A 27,378-nucleotide genomic window follows, 5' to 3' on the forward strand; every position below is an offset into this window, starting at 1 on the left:
TACAGTAGTGATTTTACTCTTTCAAATTAAATTTCTCAATTTATTTTCACATTTTTTTCGGTTTCCTGTTTGCATTAAAATTGTTTTGGTTTTCAAGAAGATTTCATAAAATGTTTGCCATGTTATCTTTACAATTTTAATTGCTATCCATATTTGCTATATCAATAATACATTTTACTTAATGCTATTGTTATTTTTAATCTTCATACATTCCTTTAGTTTTTTTCTATCAACCCTTGTTGCTCCGATTTTGGCAACATTAAATCTAATACTAATTTCATATGTATGTATATATTTTTGGAACTGTCCTCCAGCAAATATTTTCTTTATCGAATATTTTTTGTTGATTGGCTGCTTTGTTCCAGGTTTTTTTTTCTATACTTTCATATTTGGTTTTAGTTGTCTATTTACAAATACACACGGAAAATTATGCTGCAACTATTGTTTACCTTTACTTATTGAATGTTTTGCATTTTGCATCTGTTTCTGAGCTCTCGATTTTCTGTTGTTTAATTAAAATGCTGCGCGTCATTTTGGCTTAACCAAATATTTGCTGTGTTTTTGTAAATAGAAGTATTTGTTTAATAATTATTTGCTCGGCTTTGGGCTAGTCGTATCTCACTTTTCGCATTTCCTTGTTTCTATATGTGTATCCATATGTAACCGTACATATAAAGGTTTTAATGGCTAACGCTACAAACTGTACGTCAAATATTTGGCAATTAGTTTTTATTTTTATTGTGGGTTTTTTATCGCATTTTACTTTGATTTTCGACAAATTAAATGCAAATATTAACGTTACTCGAATTGTATTTTCCTGGCTGTCGCTTTGTTCCATTTTGGTTTTAATCCACTTTGTTTTGATAAGTTTTAAATACATATTCTATGGAAATTGTACATGCAATATTCGAAATTGAAAAGTTTAGTTCAAGTAAACTCCACTACAAGTAAATGTTAATAACTATAATTTACAGTTTGACGTTTCAATGTACAGCGCAATTAAGTTTAATTATTGTTTGCTATCCATACGGCCGAGATGTTTATTTCGAGTTCTGTTTGCCTTTGCCCCACAACTTTTCGAGTCTGCCCAATTATGAACGTTATTTACGATCCGCAACAACCGCCAACGGCCAACTGCCAACTGCCTATGGCCAATGGCCAAACAAAAGGCAACTTATTTTCACATAATTTTCTAAATCGCCCCCATTTACTGCCCCGAAATGTCGTCCAAAAGCCATTTAGCAGGCAAATAATTACGTCCTGGTCCGGGCCAACTTTATTAACTGCGCAGGAGACAAAAGTCCGGGGTCTCCGTGGTCTCGGGAGCCCTGGAACCCATCACACATACCGAGATTGTGTGGAATGCGAGCTCCGAAAGTGTCAAATATCGAATTAACTCATTTCAGTTGCTTGTCCCTCGACTGGAAACTTCCTAAATCTTGGCCAGCTGGCCAGTGTCATAAGCACAAAGTCCAAAAAAGGAAACCTTCATTAAATTTGACAATGCTCGAGGACTAAATCCAACCGGACTCTCTGGGTCACTCTGCCGTAGGGTTTCTTTTGTAGGCGAATTTTGTGCTGCGCTGGCAAGCCGACAAATAAAAAGGTTCTTCGCCCTGCGAAACTCTCAAAAAATGCCCTCATTCCCTGCCGTTCGACACTTGCCCACTTGGAAGTTCCTTAATTAAGATTTTGTGCGTCCTGGCATCGTACGCCACTCCACTTCACTCGTCCACTCGTCCACTCGACTGGACCGAAAAGGACTCCCCGCCATCTAATCCCACCCAATCGGTCGTATAGGGTTGTTGGTCAGCATTACTTTAATTGTTGTTAGGAGCGCTTTGTCGGGCATTTCGCTTTTGTGGCCGAAAATAAATCCTTCTGAATTGCTTAAGCGGACTCTGCTTGAACGCCTCCTTGAATTCTCTGCCATTCCAAGGAAGTTGTATCTATCTGCACTTGGCGAAAATATGCTACCGTTCTCTTAAATTCTTCCATAAGATAAGGTAGTAGGCAAATAAGTTTTCCAAATGCAAACTTCTTATGTACTTGAATCCCTAAAAATGATATTAAGGAATGTCTGTTAAGACACTTTAAAAGTCTAAACTTTAGTTTGATACTATTGTAACCGCCACCTGGTTTCTCATATAAGCTCATCTTCACTAGAACAAACATAACCGCTTAAAGTGTAACAAACAATATAGCTGACAAATATTTGAAGTTAAAGTCTGCTTCCCATTCGCCTGGAGTGCCATTCTTGCCGGTACTCGTGTGACCATAAGTTGCGATTATTTTTCCGAGTGCTTTCTAACTCGATTCTAACTGTGTATTTCACTTTCTCCGACTGTTTCCTGTTGCTGCCGCTTGTGTGCACGCGCCTCCTTCTTGTATTCCAATTACAAAGCCGCAAAAAGTTGAAAAAGCTGTGCAATGACTGTGGTTTGCCCTTCGGAGGAGATGGTACCATCTTCAGCTCAGTTCGGCGTAGTTGGTTTAGTTTGGTGGTGGTTGGGGCTGCAAGATTGTTGCACAACTTTTTATCGTGTCTTAATGTAATTGTTGTGTTCTATGTCCGTGGGACGTTCTCTTGGCCATTCCCCTGACCATTTTTCCACCCCCGCAGAGCCAGCCGCGTGTCTTGTAATTTGATTTGCAGCCACATTATTTTGATGTCCGTTAGATACATGTACGTATAGCCCCCAAATAGTTTTACAACATTTCACTTTTGGCGTGGCGGATTAGATGTCTGGCCATTTGGCTGGATTTACACCATATGTTGTGTTGGGCAATTTGTAAAATGAGGTTAAGTGCGGGTTGATTCTCAAGGAAGAGGGTGTTTTGTGGCCGTTTTGCCCAGCATCTTCAAATGGGGTGAAGAATGCTAGATGCCAGTGCAGATAGCAAACACTTCTAGCATCCAAAGGGTGGGTGGGAATTGCGAGAGGCACTGAGGCAAAACTTTAATTAGATTGCAATTTAAACTCTCGTATCTGAAGCAGCTGTGAAAGTAGGTTAAGATCTGCCAAAGTATCGAACGCGGAAAGGCATCATGGCTCAAAGGACAACAAGAGTAGGAAGGACCCGGATTGAATGTTGGAAATTCGAAAGTGGTGCACCATATCAAATTAAGTATTACATTTAGGACGGACCAAAACACAATGCTCAGCAAGCTATTATTTTTTCCACTACTATGTTGGCGAGTCACACCTAATTTTCCAATTTGGATGGCATTATATTCCAACTACCATATCCAATTTACTACAAACCAATATTCCTCGATTAAATCGCCTGGCTCAGCATGCGCTGCCTCAACTTCTGATTACTGAATTGGGTCTGTCATAAACTAAATTGTTATTTAATACTTGATCGATATTTCATTTTTATATGCATGACTATCGAAACACTTAATCTTGGCAGGCGGACAGGCACTTATATAAAGTTAACTGGGCCGCACACGGTGGTCCTGGCCAGTAAACTGACCCAAATACGACCACAAGATGGACATCGTCTTCTTCGGCTGGCTCGTAAAAACTTTGCTGGCGTTGGCTCTTTGGCCATTTGACTTGGTCGCTTGTCTACGCCCCTCGCCTCTTTTGAGCTCCTTAGTTGTCCTGGACTACGCGGCGTATACGTAACAGGAATTTATGACAAATTGTTGCTGCTAACCGAATCGCTAAGAGGTCTGCGATGTGTGGGCACTCAGGCATCATAAATCAAGCCGGGAGCCAACTGAAAATAATATATAAAGCTGCTGGCATTTATGTTTTCCCTTTGCAATCGTAGTCCCAGTTTGGTTTCCTTGCGAGTTTTATTTTTAACCTTTATCTCTTTTTTGAGTATCGAGCTGGAAAAATTCGACAATTCGACACATGGCGTTGCCAAGCACTTTAAAGTATAACGACTTCCTAAAGTTGTTAACTGGTGTACTTAGTGCATTTTTTCAAGAAGATAATTAGATATTCTAGGGCTTCCCTAAACTGTCATTATAAATTTGATATAGAATGCAGTGAACTGAGGAGATTGATCTCGAAACTATTTAAATTGCTGAATTATTCAAAAACTAAATAATTAGAAAGAAATAGTCTAATGATATTCTAAAGAATTTCAATAATTTCCCTTTTAGCCCGGGATTTTCTGAGCCTTCTGGATAAGTTGGCAGCTGGCGATTGTCGTTCGAACTCCATCATTCCTACTTTTTACTCTACTGAAAGGGCGCGTACTGTCGCTGACCAAAGACGGTTTGTCACCAGATGTTCAGCCTCCGCGAACTGGGCGTCATCAGTCTGCTGCTGACCGACTTGATGGTCGCCGCCGAGGAAGGTACCGCCTCTGTCGTACCGCCCAGATCGGTGGCAGCCACTCGGTCCACCCGGCAACCGAGGACATTGCTCCTGCTGCCCAAGAGTTCCATGGGCAAACTGGGCAGGTGGGCTGCTGGTGGACTACTGGGCGCCATCTCTATGTAGTAGCTGTCGTCTCTGCTGGGCGAGTGCAGGCTGCTGCGACTGCTTCCCGACGAGGATGACGAGGTGGAGGAGCTCTTGTCCGCCAGCGAGGAGCTGTAGAATTGCTGGCAGCGCTGCTGTTGCAGTTCGCGCGCTTGTAGATTGTGCAGCGGGGAGCTGTAGGGAGCTTCTCGCCGCGTGCTGTGGTGCCACTTTTGCAGGCGAGCCGGATCTCCCCCATTGGAGTTCACAGATCCCTGATAGTGCAGGAAGCTGTGCGCATCATCCGTTTCGTTCAGATGCCTTTGATGATGCGGTCGCGATTGTCCGGAGCGGCTGCTCCTCTGCCAGGGCAATTCACAGCGATAGACGTGGGCCAGACCGGCTAGCAGCACGATGAACAAAACGCAGGCTACCAGAAGCATAACCCCGGGATGATTTCCTGTGAGATTGTGATGGTTTTCCTCTCGCTGGTCCATTAGGTGTTCCGGTTTCGATTCGCTCTTTAGCTCTACGAAGGCTTTTAGCTGGGCAAAGGTGCTCAGCTCCTCGGGAGTAGACTCCTTGGGTGTGTTCACACTGCTATGTTGATGTTGCGATGTCTTCGCGGTGGCTGCCATGTCCTCCGCGGCTTTTGCCACATGTTTGGTAGTGTAGGTCATCTTCTTAATGCTCAGCGATGGTTTCTTCTTGTGGCTTTTCGGCGACTTTGTGTCGCCGTTTATTGCATCCGCTTGTCGCTTATCAGTCGCTGGCTGGTGCTTTTCCTGCTCCGCTGACTGATGTTGTTGGCTCGAGTCCAGAACTTCCGAATCCGCATCCGCATCCGCCACGGTGGCCGTACCAGGGAGCAACAACTGCTCGGCGTCCACCAGGAGGACATCGCCCTTGTGCATCAGCAGCGGTGTGCCAATTAGATGTCGATCCTTAACGTGCAGCTGCAGTGTTGCATGTTTGTGTGGCGGTGTTGCAACTTGACCGGATGTGTCCCTTGTTGGGTATTTTAATAAAGTCTCCTGTGCCTTATCGGCTGGCATTTTGTCAGATTTTTTGCCGGCCAAAATGGTTTGTGGCACTTCAATTGCTGGTGTTGTTGGTATTTCAGCAGCTGATGTTGCTGCTGTTTTTGTGGCACCGCTAATGTTCGTTGGCTTGTCGGAATTTATTTCTGTTGTTGCCGTGTCGGCATCTCGTGTTGCCAAAATGGGAAGCGCTGTTGTTGCCATTGTCTGGGCTAAACTTGGCAGGTTCTTTGCTGGCGTTTCTGTTGTTTTGGCCGGCATGCCAGGCATTTGTTGCCGACGCTGCAGTTGCGCTAACGAAGTTGTTTCTGTTGGCCGCAACGTTTTTGTGGTTAACTGGGCAAGGCTGTTGCCAGCTGATTGCATTGCTGCTGCTGCTGCTGCTGCTGCTGCTGCGAGTGCTGGTGTTGCTGTGGTGTCGCTTGATGTTGCTGTTGGGATTGCTTCTTTTTCCGCTGTTGTTGCTGCTGCAGTCGACTGCTCTGCTGTATCTGCTGCTGCAGCTGATGTTGCTTGGGTGTCTGTTTTTTCTGATATTGCTGCTGTTGCCTCCGCTACTTCCACTGATGTTGCTGGTGCTTGTGTTTCTTTTGACTTTTTAACTTTTGACATACTTCCGGGTGTTGTTGTTGATGCTGCTGCTGCCCTTGTCAGGCTGCAAGAAGGCAGCTTTGTGTCATTTTCCGGTTTTCTTATGACACACCCTCGGCTACTGAAGTTTACGTAAAAATTGTGGAACTGCAGATACTCCGTCTTCAAGTCCACCCGCCCACTCACACTTGCCCCACTCGATTGACCCACATCCACTGACCTGCAAGGACTGGCCCATTCGGCAATGCCCAGCAAATCGCTGCACTTAATGGGGTTGTCCTCTAGTAAAAGATCCCTTAACTGTGGCAGTGTGTGCACTATCGATTGGCTAACGCTCTCCACCCCTGACGATTGCAGATTCAGGGTGAGCAATTTGGGCAGCGAAAGCGGGGGCAGGAAGATCAATCGATTGCTGGATAAGTCCAGAGTCTGCAGATTGACCAATCCCACAAAAGCCTGAGGCGGAAGCTCCATTATCTGATTGTGCTGCAGAAATAGGTGTTCCAGCGATGGCGGCAGGCTGCTGGGCACTCGCATTAGAAGATTGTGGTCGAGGAAAAGGGACTCGAGGAGCTCCAGTCGTCCCAGGGCATCGTCCTCCACTTGGGCAATGCGGGAATGCGAGAGATCAAGGTACTGCAGCAGTGGGTAGCTGTCCATGTCGCCGCAATTAATTGCCTATAAATGAATAAGAAAATTATATTAGTTTAAGCATTAAGCAAACTGCTTAAAAAATGATAAAATGCATTCCTTGAATTTTAAAAATCCATCAGGAGCTGTTGTTTGGTTTAAAGTGGACCATAAAGGGCTGCGAAAACTTTTATGATTTAATCCCTGTCTAGCCACTGACTTCGCCGAGCACTCAAGAAGTTATTGTTCTGGGCGAAAGTCTGGGGAAATTTGATTAGTGGCTGACAAAGGGGGAAAGTGCGAGATGCAAGCCCCCATGCGACATTGTTTAAAAATTAACTTAAATCTGCCATTATAATTACTTCAAAGGACTCGGCGGCGAACTTGCCCCTTTCTGCGATCCATGCCACGCCTGTGATGCCCGGAGCAATGCTCGTCTGGCACCAAAGTAAACATCGACGCGACTCGTTAAATGAAACGAGTGCCAGGCAACGGCAACCAGGAAGCCAGACAGCCTGCCGTCGTCTCTGTCCTGGGGCACCAAAGAAATGAAAGTATTATACTGCCGAAGTAACGAGTGGGGGAGGAGTGGAGACCTGGAGAGGTGGAGGAGCAGGCGGGCAATTGGGGGACCAGGATGGGCAACCAGCGGCCCCTAAACGCCATAATTTGCCATGAAAAGGCTGCGTGTTGACTGCCGATAAAGGCAGTGGCAGTCGGCAAAAGGCAGTCGGCCTGGCCGGGCGAACAAATTAAAATGGCTTGGCAACAAAGGCAACCGGGAGCAGTGATGAGCCACTCACTCCAGGGGCAGCAGGAATGGCAGACGCGACTGCACAGATAGTTGGCTAGTCCACTTGAAAAAATCATCAACTTATAATATCAAATATTTGCTTAAATCTTTTTACTCGAAATGACATTTTTATCTAAAAGAAACTAAAAGTTCTGAAAGAACCCAAAAAGCTTAGTTCAAGATAGGCCCAATAAAAATGGATACTTCAATAGAGGTTACTTTGAAGTGTACTTCTAATTCCAGCTCCTGTCTCAGCTGCACGTTGGCTGTTGGCTTAAACGTGATTATGCTTATGCCAATTATCCTTATTTTATTAATGCCCATGGCCTGGCTGACGCTTCTGCTTATGCTCCTGCTTCTGCTCCTGCTCCAGGTCCTGGTCCTGATCCCGCTCCTGCTGCCAGCTGCTAGCCAGAGCCTTTGTCTCTGGCCCTAAACAGCTTACGAAGCGGTATTTTTGCACCTTTTATGGCTTCCGCCATAATCGACAGAGCGACAAAGGCGACGGCAGCCTCAATTTATGCGCCGCATTTGTTTGTCTACACTTGAAGCCGTTTAAGGATAATACCTGGGCGAAGGAAAAGAAGCCTGCGGACCTGCTGAGCTTTGTGCCCGTAATGCAATCGAGATTGTCTATTTTTGTGCCCCTTATAAATCTGTTTGCCGCTTTTTGTGGATGTAAGTGCTGGCAATTTGAGGAGGCACGCTAATCTGCAGCTCGTGTTGCTGCTTATGTCAATCACAGGCGGCTCGCAGGACTTGGGCAGGACCTTCTCCGTGGTCTATATTTTTCTGCTGCCACTTCCAATTGCTTTTCTTTCCTTATTAAGACTTGAGCGCGCCCATTCTATTATTTTCCCTTTGTTTTCCACTCGCATTTGTTGAAAAGTGAGAAGTGCACTTTGCTATTCCATTGTGTGGCCACATTGTGTCTTAATTACGTTCTTAACTGGACTTGAGTGGCGTGTCCTCTTAGCCGGACTAACAGCTTAACAATGCCTGCAACTGCCACTCAAGGAAAATACTTTTCTGCCCTCATTCCCACCGCAACTAACATTTTAAATTGAATATTGGTTTATATAATCCTTTTTAAGCACTACCTTAGGCTTGCTTGGAATATGTAACCTTCGTAATAAAATAATTGCTTAATAATAATAATTTTTAAACATATAACATATTTGCTTTACACGATGCTTCACTCACTGTGTGAGTTGTTTTAGCAAGAATTCAACAATAATACTTTCATAAAGTTTGTTTAACTTAATACCTATTTATTAACACGTTAACACACATAATATGCAAATCTATCTCTGATTGGCTTTCCAAACTTTATAGTTCAATTCTCCGCCGAAGTTGTTTAGCTCAATAATCAATAATAATCAATAATATAAATTTCCCCTTTCTATGTAATAGCTCCCAATGCCAAAATTAACACCACATAAAATTTTCCAACCTCCCTCGTTTGCTTCCTCATTCCTCCTCCTTCCGCATCGAAAGCGGAAGTAAAAGAAAGGCCGCACAAAATGGCGGGGGCAATAATTTAAAAATAACAAAGTGTAAATCATACGCGTGGTGGGATTGCCTCGCGTTTGCTCCGCTGGATGGGTGTAAATTGGTTGGGAAATTCAAGGGGGCCCGGGAAAACGCACTCAAGCACGCAGCGCGGAGCACAGGCCACATAACAGATGCTAATTAATGGCGGCTGTGGCAAAGGGAGCCACCATAATGGAGCCTGCAGGATGCAGAAGCCGAGCCCTGTATCTGAATCTGAACCTGAAGCCAAGGACAAAGATGGCAAGTGTCTGTCGGGAATGTGCCGCTAATTGCCGGCAAATGCGTCGAATTGCGGTTCATTGGCTTGCTCGACTTGGGGAGTCGAGTTGGAAATTTATCGATCAGATTTCCTATTTTTCCCACACGGAGGCTTTTTCTATTTCCGTAGATAACCTTTACCTAATAATTACATAATAATAATTAACTCACTGAGTAAGTTAGGTGATGTTCAACATTCATACAAATTTAAATAATAATAAACCTTAATGATATTGAAGAGCAGGAATGAGTAATTCATAAATCAAATCATAAATCATAACTTACCTTGAGCCAATTGTCGGACAACTTGAGAGTCCTCACGGATTGGGCTAGAGCTGCAGGCACCTGGCACAATCCAGTGCCACTGGCATCCAACTCCTTGAGGCTCCAGGATGCGACGAACTCCTGCATCGCCACTCCCACTTCTGGATTGTAAGCGATTGAAAGGCTGACCAAATCCGGAATTCCCTGCAGAGCTCTGATAGCGGATCCGCTCAAGCGGTTATGGGATAAATCCAGATATTGCAGATTCGGTAGTGCCAAAAATGTTTCGTAGTCTATATCCGAGATGTTGTTGTGACTGAGAATTAACGTTTGTAGTTCCAACAAATTGTAGAAGGATTCCCGCGAAATGTTTACCAACTCATTGTGAGCCAAGTTCAGATGTTTCAACTGAGGCAATCGCTGGGCAAAAAAGTTCGTAGAAATTTGTCTGAATTCGTTGCAGGATAGATCGAGCGTTACAAGGGGTAGTGACTTATTGTTGTCGACCAAACTCAGGGGTATAACCTCCAGGGAGTTATTGCCCAAGTCCAGCTGCCTTAGTTGATTGAAGTTGTCCAAGCTGACGTTCTCCAGTTGATTGCTGCTCAGATCCATGGCGGTGATGACCTGAAAGTCGCCCTTCCACTGACCACCAGTGCTATTGAATGTTTTTAAGTCGCGGTGGGTGAGATTCAGCTTGTTTGCCGGAGCATTGAGCTCCAGCTCCCTTTTGTGGCGTTTCTGTTGGTATCGCAATTCCCCCCTAAAGCTGGCCGGTTCGTTTTCGTCCCTCAGCATGCGATGGATACTCTGGTAGCTGAGCCGTCCCACGTCCTGCCGGGATAGCTGCAGCTCCTCCCGTTCGGCGGCCAGGCGTGATGAGGTGGGGATGTCGACCAGATGGGTCGCCACCACCAGCCTTGTTAGCCACGTCCAGACCAAGAGGAGGGCCAGGCCTAGATCACAGTGTTGGTTCACGATTTTCACCATTTTGCGACCCACTTTCAACCTTTCTTTTTTGAATTGGTGGTGTAAATGGGGAGGTCCTCGTTTCGTTTCGTTTCGTTTTGGTTATTTTTTGTTTTTTTTTTTTTTGTGTTGGCTCTTTTATTTCACTTGGAATTTATGCGCGGTACGTGCGAACGTTTAACGTTCAATTTTGAATATGGCTGCTAGCTCATTCATTTCCTCGTTCATCCGTTCGTTCATCTGGTTTTCCGGGGGCGTCACGTGCGCGCCTTTTTGGCCAAACATGTGACAAGTGTCGGCGGCAGTCAGAGGCGGATGTTGCCCGAGGGCAATGGCTGCGTTTCCGGTCCGGCGGCCATTGCTCAAGCAGCGTGCTCAAATGCCATTGCACACGGATGCTGGGGGTGATGCTGAATTTTTAATTAAATCAACTTGATCATTCTATTCCGGGTCGTCGTCGTCTGTTATTGTTTCCCCTTTTCAATTCAGCGTTCTGCAATTGTTTTACAATTTTAATTGCGCTGCTTTGTGTTTTGCTGTGCGTTTTTTCTGTTTTAATTTATTTTTTTTTCACGATGCTAATTGCTGTTGAACAAAACGCAACTCAACTCGAGCAAATGTCAATTAAAAAGCGAGCATTCCAGCTACTCCTGATGGCCCGCTTTTGGTATGGTCTTGTTGTCCTTAGCCAACTGTTGTCACATTACAATGCCAAGTGCTCCCCCGGCGTTGTTGTCATCGCGTGCTTAAAATCTGAAATAAAACGTGAAAAAATTGCTTGTAATTACGCTCTTGTTAGCTGTGTGCTGTGCTGTGTGAATGCAAAAAAGGTGGCAAAGGTAGAAGTTGTTTTTAAATATCTTTCACCCTGTGCTTCTCTTCTGTTTACTTGCTTTTCATCGCATTTTAATTTCTACTTTGGCTTTACGACATCAGAGCGCTTTGGCAGTTGCCTTTAGTGTTATTTTTATGTTGATTGCAGCTAATGAAATTATAATTTCAACACGCCACGGTTTTCACGATACAAGCTGAAGGGGATATTCTCCAATCCTGTCAGCCGCTTGCCACTCAGCCCCGGTAATAACCCCAAGCTAACAGTGTGTGTGTGTGGGCTCTTGCCATAAATCATTTAACTGGGTCATTTCATTTCCGGCGCAGACAAGCGACAGGAAGACCACTGAGCAACCCAACTGTCAACTGACAACCCGCAGCAGCTGGCCCAAAAACGACGCAAATTTGATTTACTCATTGCCGGCCTAATGACGCTCGAATGTATGCTACGCATCCTGGCCTCCACTGTCTTCCCTCCCAAGTGGATTTCGGTTTGGTTTCCTGCCTTTTTTTGTGTTGGCCTCGGACAACCCAATCGTGGCAAATTAATTTGTCAATGTCTACTTAAAGTCGAGTATGGCATTTTGATAACCCGGTGGGAAGTTTTAATAACTTGTTTCGGAAGATTGCAGGGTATTGATGGATGAGTTTGTCGGAAGATTGAAAAGCTTTTAATTATATTTATAGCATAATAATAGATAACAAAATAGTTTTTAAATTCTCCAAAAAATACTACTTTATTTTATAAATTAGAAAATATTTCAGGCTACATTTGGGCCATCAATTGAATGATTTTCCGGTATTTAAAGCCTAACTGCATGCCATAAGAAAAATGTGCTATTCGTAATATATAAGCATTATTTGTAGATGGTTTCCTTGCCATTACACACAAAAATGCCGGGCCGCATACAGAGACTTTTACATATATACCAATACAAATAAAGGGAAAAAGGCTCTGGCTGGTTTACGTTAAATTTATTGACAAATATCATCAAGGAGCTGGCGTTTCATTTCATCTGCTGCCGTTTGCTTACATAACAGTAAAATTTGGGCCATAAGTTTGGCGACACTCAGCCCCATTCCACCACCCCCTAATACATAACACCCCCAGACACCCAATCCAGTCAGATATTCAGACAGGCAGATGTACGCAAGTCAATTGACATGAAAGTCGATTTCAAAAACCAACAACAAATGGGGGAAATATCAACAGCAGCAACAACGTGAGCTGACTGTTTGCCTGGAGAAGATTGACGCATCCCACCACTCCACCACTGTGGTGGTGTCCCTTATTTGGTGGGCTGGGTTCCAAGGGTGCCTGTCAGTTTATTTTATGCCAGCTTGAAAATAATTTGCAAATTGCTGTGCCATATTTTCCTTGTACTTCTCGGCTGTATTTTATTAGCAGACATTAGCGAGGGTTGTTTGTTCAAAATTGTCGTCGACTTTATTGCATATTTATATGACGAGCAAGCTCTTTTCTCTTTATGCAAGTGCACATTTTTGTTAGTTATTCAAATGCTGCGCACAAAGCTAATAACTTGCAATGCTGCAGTCTCAGAGTTCATTGTACGAGGACACAAATTCCAGGAGAGCACAAGGAAGAAATAAAAGTTTACAAAAGTAAATAAAGTGCAGAATGTCGCCAAATTAACCAGCTTAAAACCCGAATCTTAAATCCCCTTTTTAAAATGGTGAAATATTTTTGATATCATTTCATTTTGGTTATAGTCCACCTGGAGGTATCATAACCCTAAACAATTTTAACAGTTTTCGCAGTTGGCCATAACATTTTTAGTATTGAGCTTGAAAGCTGAAAGCTGACTTTCAGGCTTCATACTCCCGATGCAAGGATATAAAAAGCAAGCTGCTTAACAAAAATTCAAGGCGCACTCACTGCAAGAGCTGAAATTGGATTTCGCAACCCCGCTTTTTCCCGGAGCACACAGCATACGTCTGTGATTTATTTTAAACGTATTTAGATGCCCCGAACTCGAGTGCGGATCCCCGAACCCAACATGGCTTTATCAACGGATGCAAATGCAGTTGACGGAGCAAGGACTCGGCCACATGGCTGTCCTTTCAATCCTGCACCATTGCATTTTTTCATTGAGTGCTTCCACCAGCCGACTGCTTTTTTATATATATATATATATATGTATTTCCTTGCTTGCAACAGCTTTTTGCTTCAGTGGTGCGCTCAATGGTGCAACAAAATACACACAAAATTGTATCTCCATGCCCGTCGCGGCTGGTTGCATTTTTCCAGACACGCTGGCGTATACGTAATGCGCTGCATTTACTTCTCTATCGCGCTCCGTGCTTTATTTGTATGGAAATGTAACTGCTGGTTCGTTCGGTGTCTTTGTGCCTCTTTGGATCCTTTGGATCCTCTTTGCTCAGCACGAACGGCATGTTTATTGTTTAAGTGCACTTTCTGTGCTCCTTTCAATGCATTTTACCCCTATTTCTTCTCATCCTATCCCATTGCGCCCCTTTGTTTGCTGTAGTTTTAATAAACTTCCGCTTTATCCTTGGCTTCACGTAGTTTGCCCTCTGTGAGCGACATGCGCTCGTTGCTGGTGTAGGGCTGCACTGGAAATAATTCTATGAAAACTTATTGGTGAAAATAGAAGTTTAGAGCTATAGACATTGGCAATTTCATTGGACAAAGAGTCATTATTCACCATTTATTCTTTTTATATATGCAGTTTAAAACCTGATAATTGGTCTTAAAATTATACAAAAAAGGTTTTATAATCGGTCTTGAATGAATGCCATCTTTTTTTACGTAGATCCGATTGTTTTAAGTGTGCAATGCGGAAATTCCGCGAGTCGGCTATCCTGCAGAACCCTGCAGCCCAGCATCTGTGTCAATGTCAGGCACGTGCGGGCACGTGGATATGCATGTGGGACTTAAACTGCTTTCTAGGTCTGGCATCTTTAAGCAAAATGTCCAGCACTTGGCGAACAATTTGCCACGACACTTGGTCGATTCTCAGCCATCGATTTGCCTTTATTTGCTGCGCATAAAAGTTTTCAAATTAAAGTTTATTTCCGGCTTTCGACTGTCAGACTGAGCGATCCAGCAATTTGGCAGCAGCATCAGTTCGAGGGTCCCGTCTGACTGAAATATGGGCAGACAAAGTGGGTGGAAGCAAAGCCATATCGATAACGGGAAACCAAAAAGAAAACTGCGTAGGTGTAGGCCACGTCAGGACTTTAGGCCCATTTGGAGGTGCCTGAAATAGGCAACGGAATTGATTTTTTTGCCACGTTTCGCAGAAAAGTTTAAAGAGATTTTTTATTGGCGTTAATTTAATTGAATTGAGGAAAGTCAGATTTATAATCTGAAATGACAATTCTAGAGTAACTACGAATACGTTACTCCTAGTTTTGTAAGTCTATAGTAACTAATAACTTATCCAATTTCACTGTTATATTCTTATTTAATGGCGCAAGTTCAAATCATTTTGAATGCCTCTTCAAAGATTCCCTTTCTAGATCCCAAGGATATTAAGTATGACCTCGTAGCAAGTTTTCCGTTTTCATGAAAATGTGTATGAGAGACCTAGAATATCAACGGCATTTGTCATTCCCATCAACGGGAGATTTTTGGAGAGCACATGTCATTGACTTCCGCTAGTATTGTGCCGCCATGTTGTGCTCCTTATTAATGCCCTGCGGTAAAAAGGGACCACCCAGCCGGCGAAAACCCAAGAAAAACCCCAGGAAAAGCACCAGCCTTCGGCCGGCCCAGCCAACCAAAAACACATAAGTAAAATCTGTAATAAACTTGTTGTTGTTCTCCTTCTTGCCGGTGGGTGAGTGTGTGGGCCTTTTATTGTTTTATTTGTGTGCGTCTTTTGAGGCAAGCAAGTTTTTGCTTTTATTTTTTATTTTATTTATTCTTTTTTTGTTTTGTAGTTTTCCCTCTGCTTTTATTTGTTAAATTGTGTTGTGAAAAATCGCTGAAGGCTCAGGGCCGCCACAACAGAGACGGTCCTCTTGTGTATATTTATTTGGTTGCTTTTTGTTCCGTTTCGCTCCTTTTTTGTGTATATTTTTTGGGTTTTTGGCTGTTTGTGTGCTTGACTTCGTCTTGGGCTTTATTTTGGTAGCCCAATTTCGGTTTTGCTCGCAGCGGCTTATCTTCCCTGGGACCTTGAATACCAGGCAAAATAATGTTTGCGATAAAAAACGACGAAGAAACGCTGATGGTTGAAGTCGGCATGGCATGGCACTCATTTTTATTATCTTTCTCATATTTTTAACCCCTTTGTCGTGGCTTAGTTTGGTTCTGGCGAAGCTTTTTGCGAGATTGAAAAACTTTTTCAATAACTGCGCATAATTTGTTGACCCGCACTCTTCTCAATTGTTCGATTACTCAAAATATTCCCATCTCCCTGGGAGATTCTGGCCTGCTCTTGAGCTAAAATATTACTCATGGTTAATACAGTAATATGGTATGGTCTCGTGGTGGTTATATGAAAACCAATTCCACTTTGGGTCAATAGCCCCGGAAAATTGTGTAGCTGACAGACGCTGAAGTGGGCCGTGTTCCGAGCCACAGGCACTCATATTTCCTTGTCCGGCACATAAAGTGACACAATGATTTTCTAATAATTTGCCAAATTGCCTTTGGTTGACCATTAAATCTGAGATACGTGTCTGTGTGATAGCCAGATTATGTTCACAGAAATACTCTTGTAGACACACACACGCCCCCTAAAATGTCTGAGCAGTCATCTAGACGAAATTCTTCTGGCCAGGACATAATTCGAGACTTTTGGCAGCAGATTCCTTGCCTCGAGTGTGGTGTCATCGAATTTCTGCTCCTCACTTTCTGGACTCTTAAAGTCGGGGCCCTTAAAGCTCTTTGCTTAGCGGGTCAAAGAAATCCGTGAAAATAAATCTGTGACTAGTGCAAAATCAATAACTTGGCTTGGGTATGCGCTTTTCCTTCCGCCCTTTCAAGTGGTTTCGTATTACGAAAGAAAATCAAAAGGAAAAACTGCACCAAAACTGTACTCAGATTGGGTGTCTTCCACTTGGCCCAGAGCCATTGTTCTGCAGTGTGAAAAAGGTTTCTATCGGGGAAGCGGATGATACTCTTCAAAACTTATATTCCATAAATGGGCGCTGGCTTATAAGAAGATTTTTTAGTGCAGCAGCTTACCTTATCTACAGATAACTAGAACGATTTTTAGAGAGCAGCGATTATAAATAAATTATATAAGGCTTTGATTTAAAAGATTTAGGTGTAATTAGAAGCATACAGCCAAGTTTTTGCAGCTGCCTAACAAGAGCACCAAGCTGGAAAGCTTTTAAAGTAATCCTCTAATAATTTATTATTTCATTCATGTACCAGCTTGGCACATACTACATTAGAGAAGATAGTACTGAGTCGACTTAAATGCTCTAAAATTTCTTTGGATATTTTTCAACAGCTAAATGCGTGCGTGCTCCTCATTGTTTTTCCTGAAACTAGGTAAATATTTGTGTGCATAACTTTAGCTTTGGGCGCTGCCAGAAATAGGACAAAATAGAGCAAAATCCGAGCAGTTAAAGTAGATCTCTGAATTCCCATCTGCGAGTTTCGTCTGTTATTTTGATTGTGGTTGTCAACGGCGCTTGTTTGCTCATCCTCCTGTCGGCTGTGTCGTCAACTTTTGGCATTTGTGTCTTTTAATTTTCATAGCTGTCGGGCACCGGGGTTTTTTGGTCCCCTGACAGATTGGCTGGCAGCAAACACTCAGTTTTCCCTCTTTTGGCCGACTAACAAGTTGTGTCGCTGGGACATTTTCAAACAGGAAGTGGAACTAAACCCAAAGTTTCTTTGACAATTAGCGCATGTGTCTGCGCATAAATCTGCGGAACTGGGGCCATTTATCAGGCAAGGCACTTGTCAGTAATACGCGCCATTTACATTAACGCACATTACGCTCAATTTTTCGAGTATCAAATTATGGCAAAGCTCTGTGGGGGCTGTTGTTTGCTCCGAGGTTTTCCAAACAACAAAAGGCAGACGGCAAACTTTAAATTTTTACGACATCATTTCATGGGCCACAGGGCAGGACGACGAAGACCACGAAGACGACGAGGCCCGGCCCACGAACCCTTAACGATTGTTGTTCTCTCTGTGCTCAACTTCAATGATAATTTGCCAGCACCACCCCCCGAGGATTTTCCTGGGTGCTGGCAAAAGGAAAAATATTACACGCATAACTGTCGTATATTTTTTTGGGCTGTGTGCGGTGTGCGACTCTTCGCCCGTTTTGTCTTTGCGTTGAAAAACAAAAATTAGGCCATTAAGGCATTTACCAAATGCTCCGTGTCCCCGAACCAAACAGAACCTAACCAAACTGAACTGGCCGGGCTGGCATTTCCATGCTACGAGTATTTCCTCTAAACAGGGCTCGGTCTTCCGGGGGCGTCTTTTTGTGAAATTGAAATTAATGTGGCGGAAATCACAAGTTGAGCACGAAACGCGGCCTGCAAGGGTTCACTCTCGTCCCATTTAGACAGAAGGGCACTTGAGCCGCTTGATATATGCTGGTAATTCCCGTTGTGCGCCGATGATTAGGACGGCAATTAGTGAATTAGCATGCGAAATATGTCTAATGTGTTTCAAATGAGACCCGAATCACTTAAATGTCTTCTGTGGGGAGTAATGAAATCATTACTGGTTCTTTTTAGAGCATGAAAAACTTTAAGTACTGACTATATTTATTATAGTAATTTTCACAGAATTTTTAGAATATTTATATTCTAGATCTGTAATACTTCACAAATTTGATACAGAAAATTGACATTCAATGATGTCAAATTCTTTAACTGACAAGCGATTTTCCACACTAACCAAATATTTCTGTTCATTTGGTAATCTCGAATGGAATCGAATCGAATCGACAGCCATCAACATCAGCATCAGCATCCATAGCGTCTGAATTGTTTTGTTGCCGTTTTAAACTGCCCCCGGCCACCCTGAATTATTAAGCAATTTTTCATATTTTAATGGCAAAACATTTTGCTGGTATTTCTCGACAAAAGCGGAAAAGATGGAAGGAAAAGTGTGAGGGGAGAAAAGTTTTTAATTTGTTATGCTGCTTGCGTTTCCCAACGCCCACTTTCAGTGTGCTGCATTTCGCATATTTTATTTCGAACATTTATTGTGCGCCTTTCTTTCGTTTCTTTCGAGCCCGGCATTCATTATAAGCCATAACAATTTGACCGTGAGGCATAAAAGTGTCGAAAGTGCAGGCGAGTGAGGGGCAGCCAAGTGGGCGTGCCACAAAACTTTTGTTGTCCAACAAAGGCAGGCGAAACCGTTTAAAGAAAAGGCTCCCGAGTTATGCGTGGATCGCTTCGGAAATTATGCCGAAAGTGCCCGGAAAGTTTCGCAGCATGTCTTAACTTTATTTGATATAACCAGGCGTTTAATTTGATTTAAATGATGGGAGTCAGTCAAAAGGATCTGCCTGCCACTTACGGTAAGGGAAAGTGCAATCCGCAGCCGATGCGAAATGCCTTTTGGAATTTCCTTTGACCTGCATAAATAAACGCATGCCTTCGGCCTTCGAGGAGCTGCTAACAAAACTTATAAATCCCAGATATCATGACCTTAATGCCACGTTGAATACGAAATGATGATGCCGGTCGGTGCTAGGTCGGTGGTGAGCCTGAGCATGAGCGTGAGCAACTGTGGGAAGCACTAAAAGCCAAAGCCGGAGTGTGAAAATAAAAACAAACAGCACCGACAACTGCCAGATAGCAGCCACCGCAAAAGCAAAAGCAAGAGCAAAACCATGGGAAAAAGGCCAGGAAAATCGATGCGAAAGTGTTTGCTGTCTAAAAAAGTTTTCTACACTCGCACAAACAGCAGAAATAGGTGCCTGGTGACTTGTAGGTGGCGCCCCCGGGTGTCCTGAGCTGTGGTGATGCCAGGTTAGCTGTGCGTATACGTAACGCCGTTGAGTGGCTGCTAAATATTTTCAAGGATAACTTTACACGACCCACTCATACATGCGCATACAAAAGCAGGATACGTATGCGACCCAAAACTTTGTCGCCCAAGTGCTCATTGTTTTTGTTATGCACATCCTCGCCAGGATTAACATACGTTCGAAAACTTCTCGACGAAAAGGGGTACCACAACATCGGTGCATCAAAAAAAGAAAATGTATCTTTTATCAAAATTACGCTCTACCTAAATAAAAATTTTATATAACTTCTCTACAATCAAACTACTACATTAACTAGCTTGCCCTTGATGATCGGCTTATTTCCTTTGAGGTTTACCAGTCCAACTTTATTTAACGTTATTAATTAATATTCTCTAAAATTCCATGAGTTTATATATAACAATATTTAGGATTTAAATTCGGGACGAAAAACTATAAATAAAAGTTCAAAGTTAAGAGCAGTTGTTAAGCAACAAAATGATGATTTTGTGTATTTCACCGTGTACGAATAAAATATTTTCTACCAGGAAAGTTTCTCAACGGGGTTCAAAGTCAATACAGGATATCCGAAAGCTCGATTTCCACACACTTTTTATGGATAGCTGGGACCTTGAAACCCGATACGCTCGAAGCGCCCGACTACTTTGCATATTTTCACTATTTCTCTTACTAGTTTGTCGCTCAGGAACGTGACTTTGCGTTTAAAGGATGCCCAAAGGCATGGAAGATAAGTAACCAGCAAAAAATACTAATTATTCTTTGGCAAATCCCAGCTGCAATGCAGCCATTGATGCAACATAAAGGTACACAAATGCGGAATCCTTGGTAAATTTCAAACTCGACTGCTAACGGCTGTTCGTAATTTTTATGACTTTTCCGATGAATACAAAATGCTTAATTAAATGCCGTCGTCGCACACAAATTGCGATGCTCCATGGGAAGATCCCCCATTTTCCGCACCATCCCAGCTGCTCTGCATGTGATGACACGCATAATTTATTCAATTTTCATGCCTCTGTGTATGCGTGCATGTGCCTTGAGTTAAGGTTTTACGCGTCTCTAATGCTTAAATTACACATTCAAACGCACACTCGCACACGCATTCGCACACGCACACTAACAGGGACACGCACACGCACACAGTTGCCGCAGTCATGTGCGACATTTGGTTCGCAGGACTTTTTGCCAACGTTTTGTTTCCCACTTGGGCAAATAATGATCCCCGGCCGGGGTTTTTTCCTCTCCATTCTTGTTGCGTATTTACTGCAAAGATTATTTGCACTGCCGTCGTTCTCGTTCCCATTTCCATTGTGCGATTCTGATGAAGGGGAATAATGGTGATTCAGAGTGTTCTTAAGGGGGGTTCTTCGGGGCGTCTAGATGCCTTGGTATCCTGCCGCTTCGTGTTCAACAAATCACTTTGCTGGCGCAACACTTTAATGTCGGGGATTAGGCATTAAGGTGAGATTTCCAAGTGTTTCATGCACAGAAGCGTAGCAAAGTATATACCTTCAAAGCAGGGGAAATGTTGAATGTTGGTTAATACCATAAGCCTTCAATATGGAAATGTGCTGTAGACCTTAGGTTTCTGTACTCAGCACTAGGTTTTATTTGGGTTTTCTATTCTAATTAGCAGTGCAGATTTGCATTCATAAGTAAACACATGCTGTGGATCATATTTCCTTACATTCTTCATATAGAGTGCTCTTTGTTTAAGCCAAATATAACAACCCCTTTCGACTATAAACTACGCACCTGGCTTTAGTCTCTGGATTTTCCAAGATATATATGCACTTTATATTTGAGTGGTGCATTTGCATTGTTAAAGTCATCTGGCAGAAGGCAAACTCATATGTATATCTGCATCAGAGTGTGCTTGCCAGAGTGCAAGGCAATGTGAGGTACAGTAAGTGGAAGTTGGTTTTTGGTAATATCAACCTCATATGCTCAACTGCTTACCCATATTTGCACTAAATACATATGCACACACATGCCGCAGCGTTATTGAAAAACTATGCTGACACAGTTCTAGGAACATGTCAAGTGGGAAAGCTGAAAGCTTTTACTGCATAACTTCAACAAAAACCCAAATTTGCTCCATATCAGAAGTGATTGCGAAATGAGTATGAGTATAAGTTTGAGTTCGCACAGACAGATTGAGGTGAAATGACTGGGGACTCTGAGAATTGCCGCATTTGACTAATTATAAATACTTGCAAATGCAGACAAGTTTTCACATTGCAATCAGCGGAGTGCTAATGTGGCTGGCTTTTTAATTGAAAATTGTTTCAGGCTGCCGTAATTATTTTATGTGAATGTAACTGGATGTATTTATGTTTGTAAATGGGGGATTATGGTCCCAGAAGACCAATTTGGTTGTCAAATATTTCTATAGAATTTAACCACCGGCGCCAATCAATTTTAACACGCTTTTCATTGGTTCTTGTATATAATCCAACCGATGCAAAACTTGTATAGAACATTTTTTGATGCTTCATTTGCTTTCGATTGCTCTGAATTGGGCCATATTTGTGCAAACTCAGCGTGAAATATTTGCAGTGGATAGACAGCTTTCATCCATTTGCCATTTCCAGCAGGCGTTTATTTTAAGGAAAAGCAAAAAAAAAAGCGAAACGATCTAAATCAGTGTGTAATATTTTTCACTTTTTTTGGCGCTCGCAAAAATGTTAAACAATTTGGGGGATGGCTTCTTGCTACTTTTTTGGGGCAGGCGGGAGTTGAGGCGTGTGTCGCCCATCAACTGCAAATTGCGCACGCAAATTGTCCGCCGGCTTCCCATTCCGAAACTTTCCTTGTCTATTTCGCGCCTGTAAATCGTAAATCAGCGCAGATTATTGTTGCTAACCCCAACTCCCAACCCGGCGATGCCTCACAACCATTTACATTTGTATCTTTTGCCTTTGCTGTCTGCGTTTTTCAATTTGAATCAGCTTAAAGCAGCCTGTGAGCGCCGTCTTGCAGCTTTATCAAAGGCCGTTCTTCTTCATAAATATGCAAATTGTCTGGAGCGTTGCTCGCTTCTCTGGATTTTCCTTCCGCTGCGGCTGCGGCTGCTCCTGCTGCCGTTTTTCAGCCCTAAATCGGATTTACTTCACTGGCTTTAAGTTTCACCCGCCTGTCTTTTGCTATCTTCGTGCGGGGTCCTTTGTAGTCACGAAAATATTTGATTATTCGCCGCCGCCGCTGCCGACGCACATGGATGGATGTGCGAATCCACTTTCCTTTGGGCCTTTCCCCCTCGGTTGCAGCTAACGACTTTGATTGCCACGAGACGGGGCACGTGATTGCGAGTGCCCGAGTTGGCCACAAACAATGCCGCCGTCTGTTGGCTGTGGGTTGGCTAACCGGAAACCTGGTCCACCTGGAAGGGCTTGCGGTGTGCATCACTCATACGCACAGTGGCTTGAACTGATTCCCGAGTGCAGCCATTAATTTTTAAAGCTTTTACTGGTTTATGGTTAAGGTTACTCAGGTAACAAACATACTATTTAATTTGTTTACGGGTGTCCCAGGACTTATTAATATTCCGCACAATACAAAACTGCTTAACTGGTCTTACATACATTACAAATTGAAATTTCAATTAGCCTTACGAACCTGCCCTAATCGAATGATTTTAATTTTATTACCACTAACCTACATACAGATAGCACTAATAGCTCTAAGCGTTATTCATGCTGTGCCATTAATAATATTCATATAGAGGCGGAAAATTAATTTCAATTGAAACACGTTTACCCAGAGCCAGCGGCAAAAAGTCGAGTTGTTTCAGCGACTAATTAAATAAATAAATAATTGTGCTGCCAATGGAAACAATTCCCATAATTCTGCCAAGCCTTGACTTGATTGAAAGTCAAACCAAATTGAGTTGCGAGCGTGTTTTGATGTGGTATCAGGTTACGATGCCATGGTGCTCCCATCTTAACCGCACAAGAGCCACTCGCGCCACACCCTGAGGCACTTAATTGGGGCGGCAGCCCCTCCCCCTTGAAGCAACATCCCCCTTAGGGGGTGCTACCTGTACTCGAGGCAACCCCAGCCTGGGGTGCGTGCGCTATCTGAACTGAACTGAACTTAACTGGCAGCGCTTTTGCTGCCATCTAATTAGACATTGTGGCTGCATTAATTGCCAGGAACTTGGACTTTATGGCTTTTCAGGGTAGAAGATTCTTTGGATACTCAATGCGGATATCCAAAGTTTTTATTGCCGTGTCAGATAAAAGTCGAATTAGCGTTTGCTTAATTTGCGCTTGACAATTTACCAGAGCATAAATATACTCTATATGCCGGCGATATATAGACTCATGGTGTGCAGTGGTGTTTCGATATATACATACATAATTTACCCGCCATTGTGTTCTATGTTCTTGGCCCGTTTGTGCGCAATATTCTCGTAAATAAATAAATTGCCCACAGGAATTTCATAATACTTTTGCGAACAGCTTTGCATGCATAATTCACGAGTATGAATTTCATGTGCCAGAGCCCAAACAAGGCAAAAATCAATCAAATTAAATTGAAAATGAAAATCATAAAGCCCTCACGCGCCCACTGCCCTCACTAAACTGAAATGATTTAAGAGGTAGGTGGATTGTGGCAGAAACTTGAGCATGATTTCTGGCCACATTTTTATAGTTTCCATTCTCGATTCAGAGCTCACAATTTCGCAATTTAATTATCGATGCTGAACTGCCGTTTCAGGAGGCTGAGTATAAAGTTTTGAATGCCTGCCGGCAACTGGGAGTTTCTGTTTTTGTTTCCATTGCCAGTCGCAAGTTTGTTCGGCATTGTCCTGGCCAAAACCCCTGACCTCTGTCCTCCCAGGAGCCTTGGACTTTTGCCCACAATTTGCATTCTCCTCCGTGGATTCGGGCCTCAATTTATCGAATTTTGCAATTGACTGGGCATACAGGCCACAATAATTCAACTGCTAGCTTTGCATTTAGTTTTGAGTAATATTTGATAGTGTTGTGGTTGCAAAATTGTTTTATTTGGCACAGGGCGAAACCATTTAACCATTAAATGTCAGCTGTTAAGTAAATTATAGGACTCGTTATTAATTTTAATTGCATTAAGAGCATTCGAAAAAGAGTACAATTTTGCTAATTTTAATTTATATATTTTAATTGGTTGGCTATGAGTTCGATTGGCCAGTGATAATTCTATTTGCCGACCAAACGCAATCAAAATTAACTTTTTCATTTGCTGTTGATTAACATTCCTAATGTACTGCCCTTGCTGTCATTACATTTGTCAAAAATAATTTCAATTTGTGTTTTAGAGGGGTATAGTTACCCCAAAAACTTTTTCAATTTACGCCACTGTTAATTATGAGTTTTTAACTACAAATCAGTTGGGCGAAAGAAAAACAAAATTGTCTTGCAATTAAGGCAGCGAATTAAAAACTGAGCAACGGTTGCCAGATGAGCAGCAGCAGAAGCAGCAAAATGTGAATGAATTGGCTCGATTTGCATGAAAATTTCATAAATATGTAAGCCGGACACTGGGTACCCAACCTGGGTGGTTACCCAGTCCAATTGAGGAGCGTGCTCAAAAAGCGGGTGGAAAGCAAACAAAATTGCACAGCCCCCAAAGGTACGAGTAATCAAAGCAAAAATTACCTAATTAACATAATCCGCAGTGGCCAAATGAGGCGGCTCCTGCTCTTCTCCTCTCAAGCTCCTGGTGGCCTTTTTTCTCCTACTCGAGGGGGAGTTGTGGGCGTGGCCAGTCGGTAAGGATGTCGTCTGGTTTGGTCGTTGATTAGCGCTGCCTTTTGCTCTACACTCGCATTCGTGTCCTGCGTTTGTCTGTCTGCGTAAATCCCCTGTGATAAGTTGTCTAGGACTTGATCCTGTTCACGTTTTTCGTTCTGATTAATATGCACAGACGCTTAAATTTCGCTTTTGCCTTGCTTTTGGTTTATTTTCGGGGGTTTTGTTTATGGTTTATTCACTTCGCCTGCTGTTTGCATTAAGTCCTTTTCCCGGGCACTGATGCACTGCAAATGGATATTTCACCGTGAGCTTTACGAGCTAGCTTTCACCTGCTTTTGCAGGCGAACGGAAATGAGCAGATTCTTACGCACACACACACGCATACATGCAACTGGCGGAAATGAGTGGAGCACGCGAAATTCTTTATCCGGCATGCTCGCAAAGTTCTAAAAATTTTTTATCTCAAAACCATGCTTTTTAATGTTTACTCTGCTTAAAAAGGACACCTAACAAAACTATAAATTTATGAATTTCAAAGCTTTAGTATTACAATTATACTATTCTTTTGGAAAATCTCTAATGCTGTTAAACGAATGTGAAATTACCATATCAAATATGTATGATGCTGTCCAGAACCCTACAAATTTGATTCTTTAAAGCATTAATATATATATATCTGACATCTAAAAATAAGGCACGAAAATATATAAAATGTCCTCTCACTGAATAAAGTCAGTATCATAAATAATATGTTGGATATGAGGATGCTCAAATCCCAATTCCCATTTCGACGCCTTGCTGTCTGCTAGCTGCTAGCTGGAAAGTAAAAAAATATGTTGACATTTCGCCTTTTGCTACCGGAAGTTGGCTAACATCACAAATACCAACGCAGCACGCACCATACAAACACACGCACACCACACACTTCAAAACAAGCTCGATATGCTACCTGGCAACTTTTAATATTTATTTTTGGCTTAGTTTGAATCGCACAGTTTCTGGAGGCAGTTAGTTAGTTAGTTGGTTGTGGCCTCTTCACACGGCACTTGGCACTTGGTTTTTGTTTGGTTGAATCGACGCTTTCTCGGGTCGCGTGTCCTGGCCTCGATGTATTTAGCACTAGACTGAGCTGCTCACTCGGCCAGGACATGCTTTTAAGCCATCCTCCGGAGTTCGAAATTCGAAATGGTCGCTGGGCGCCGGCGCGGTTTCTCTTTTCCATTAGGTGAGCACCAGGCTGATTTGCTCTTCAAGCTGCTGACTGCGTTTTGTTATTATTTTGTTTATGTCCCTGTCAGCAGAGAAGTGTGTGTGTGTGCATGTGTGTGTTTGTCATCACCTGTTAGCATTTGCGAGTCCTTGAAATTCGGCTCAGTTTCTTGCACAACCTGAGCCACCAAAATCCGCCCACTCGTTCCAGCCGCCCTTTGGTTGGCAGAGGCTGCTGCTGACATTGTCTTTGTCATTATGTAATAATCACAAAGACACACGCACACGTGTTAAACTTCAAATTAATTGCTACCCAAAAGTGTAGGGATACGTGGGTATGGATATGGGCATGGGCACGAGTATGTGCACAGGGTCCTTGGATGGACATGGCAGGACATTTTCTACTGCTGACCGCAGCTCAAACACCAGGCACGTTCCCACTTTGCATGCTGCCACCAGGTACCAGGTTGTGTGGAATATCCCGCACTGAAGGTCATGTAATGATAAGGTGGAGTGGGTGGTCCAAACAGGAGCGTGGCAAATATGCGTTCAGGTGTTGTCCAGGTGCAAGCGATGCGCAAAAGTCATTAAGTGTGGCCTGCAAAGTGTGATGCACCCGACAACTGAACAAACATAGGCTTAATTAACTAGACTGGTGTGGTACTCTTTAGACAACTAGCATATTTTAAGATAACCTTAGGTCGCAACTAAAATATACAGCTGATCTATATTATTTTTTAGAAAAAAACACATTTTAATATTGTAATATGAGCACATCTTCTTTTATATACAATACCGTTCTTACTTATGTGGCCAATGTGATACACGGTACACGGAACCTATAAAAATCGCCTTGAATTTTAAAAGGTAACACATTTCTTCTTATTAAAGTACAACTCGGCTTGGTGTCTAATAATTCCGTGCGAGCCAAGCAACTTGCACTTCGTGAGTTTCAAAGTGCCATCATGACTTCCAGACTTCGAGTCCTCAAGTTCGGGCCATAGCCTGACTACCCTGAAGTTACCGCTTATAACAAGAACATCAACAACGCCGTAACGAGGTTCATGTTTAATGGCCGTGCAGTCGCAGTCTTTCGGATGGAGTAAGGTG

General features: G+C 42.9%; 2 protein-coding genes across 3 annotated transcripts in view; one reads left to right on the forward strand and one right to left on the reverse strand.

The window, feature by feature from the left end:
• On the reverse strand, nucleotides 1-26,182 carry LOC26534728 (chaoptin). 2 transcript variants are annotated; one of them, XM_039375090.2, is made up of 4 exons: nucleotides 26,053-26,182; nucleotides 24,964-25,343; nucleotides 9,579-11,279; nucleotides 1-6,736 (listed from the first exon to the last, which is right to left on the reverse strand). In XM_039375090.2, the coding sequence occupies exons 3-4, from the start codon at nucleotides 10,545-10,547 to the stop codon at nucleotides 4,244-4,246; spliced, it is 3,462 nt and encodes a 1,153-aa protein (XP_039231024.1). In that variant the 5' UTR covers nucleotides 10,548-11,279; nucleotides 24,964-25,343; nucleotides 26,053-26,182; the 3' UTR covers nucleotides 1-4,243. The 2 variants fall into 2 exon arrangements, with proteins under 2 accessions (XP_039231024.1, XP_039231023.1); XM_039375089.2 differs by having other exon boundaries at nucleotides 26,009-26,182.
• The window catches only part of LOC6536916 (protein timeless homolog), a 68,148-nt gene that overhangs the window by 33,736 nt on the left and 7,034 nt on the right, over nucleotides 1-27,378 (forward strand). The gene's annotated exons all lie outside the window — the stretch shown is intronic.

This window comes from Drosophila yakuba, chromosome 3R (assembly GCF_016746365.2).
Source record: "Drosophila yakuba strain Tai18E2 chromosome 3R, Prin_Dyak_Tai18E2_2.1, whole genome shotgun sequence".
Classification (NCBI taxonomy): Eukaryota; Metazoa; Arthropoda; class Insecta; order Diptera; family Drosophilidae; genus Drosophila; species Drosophila yakuba.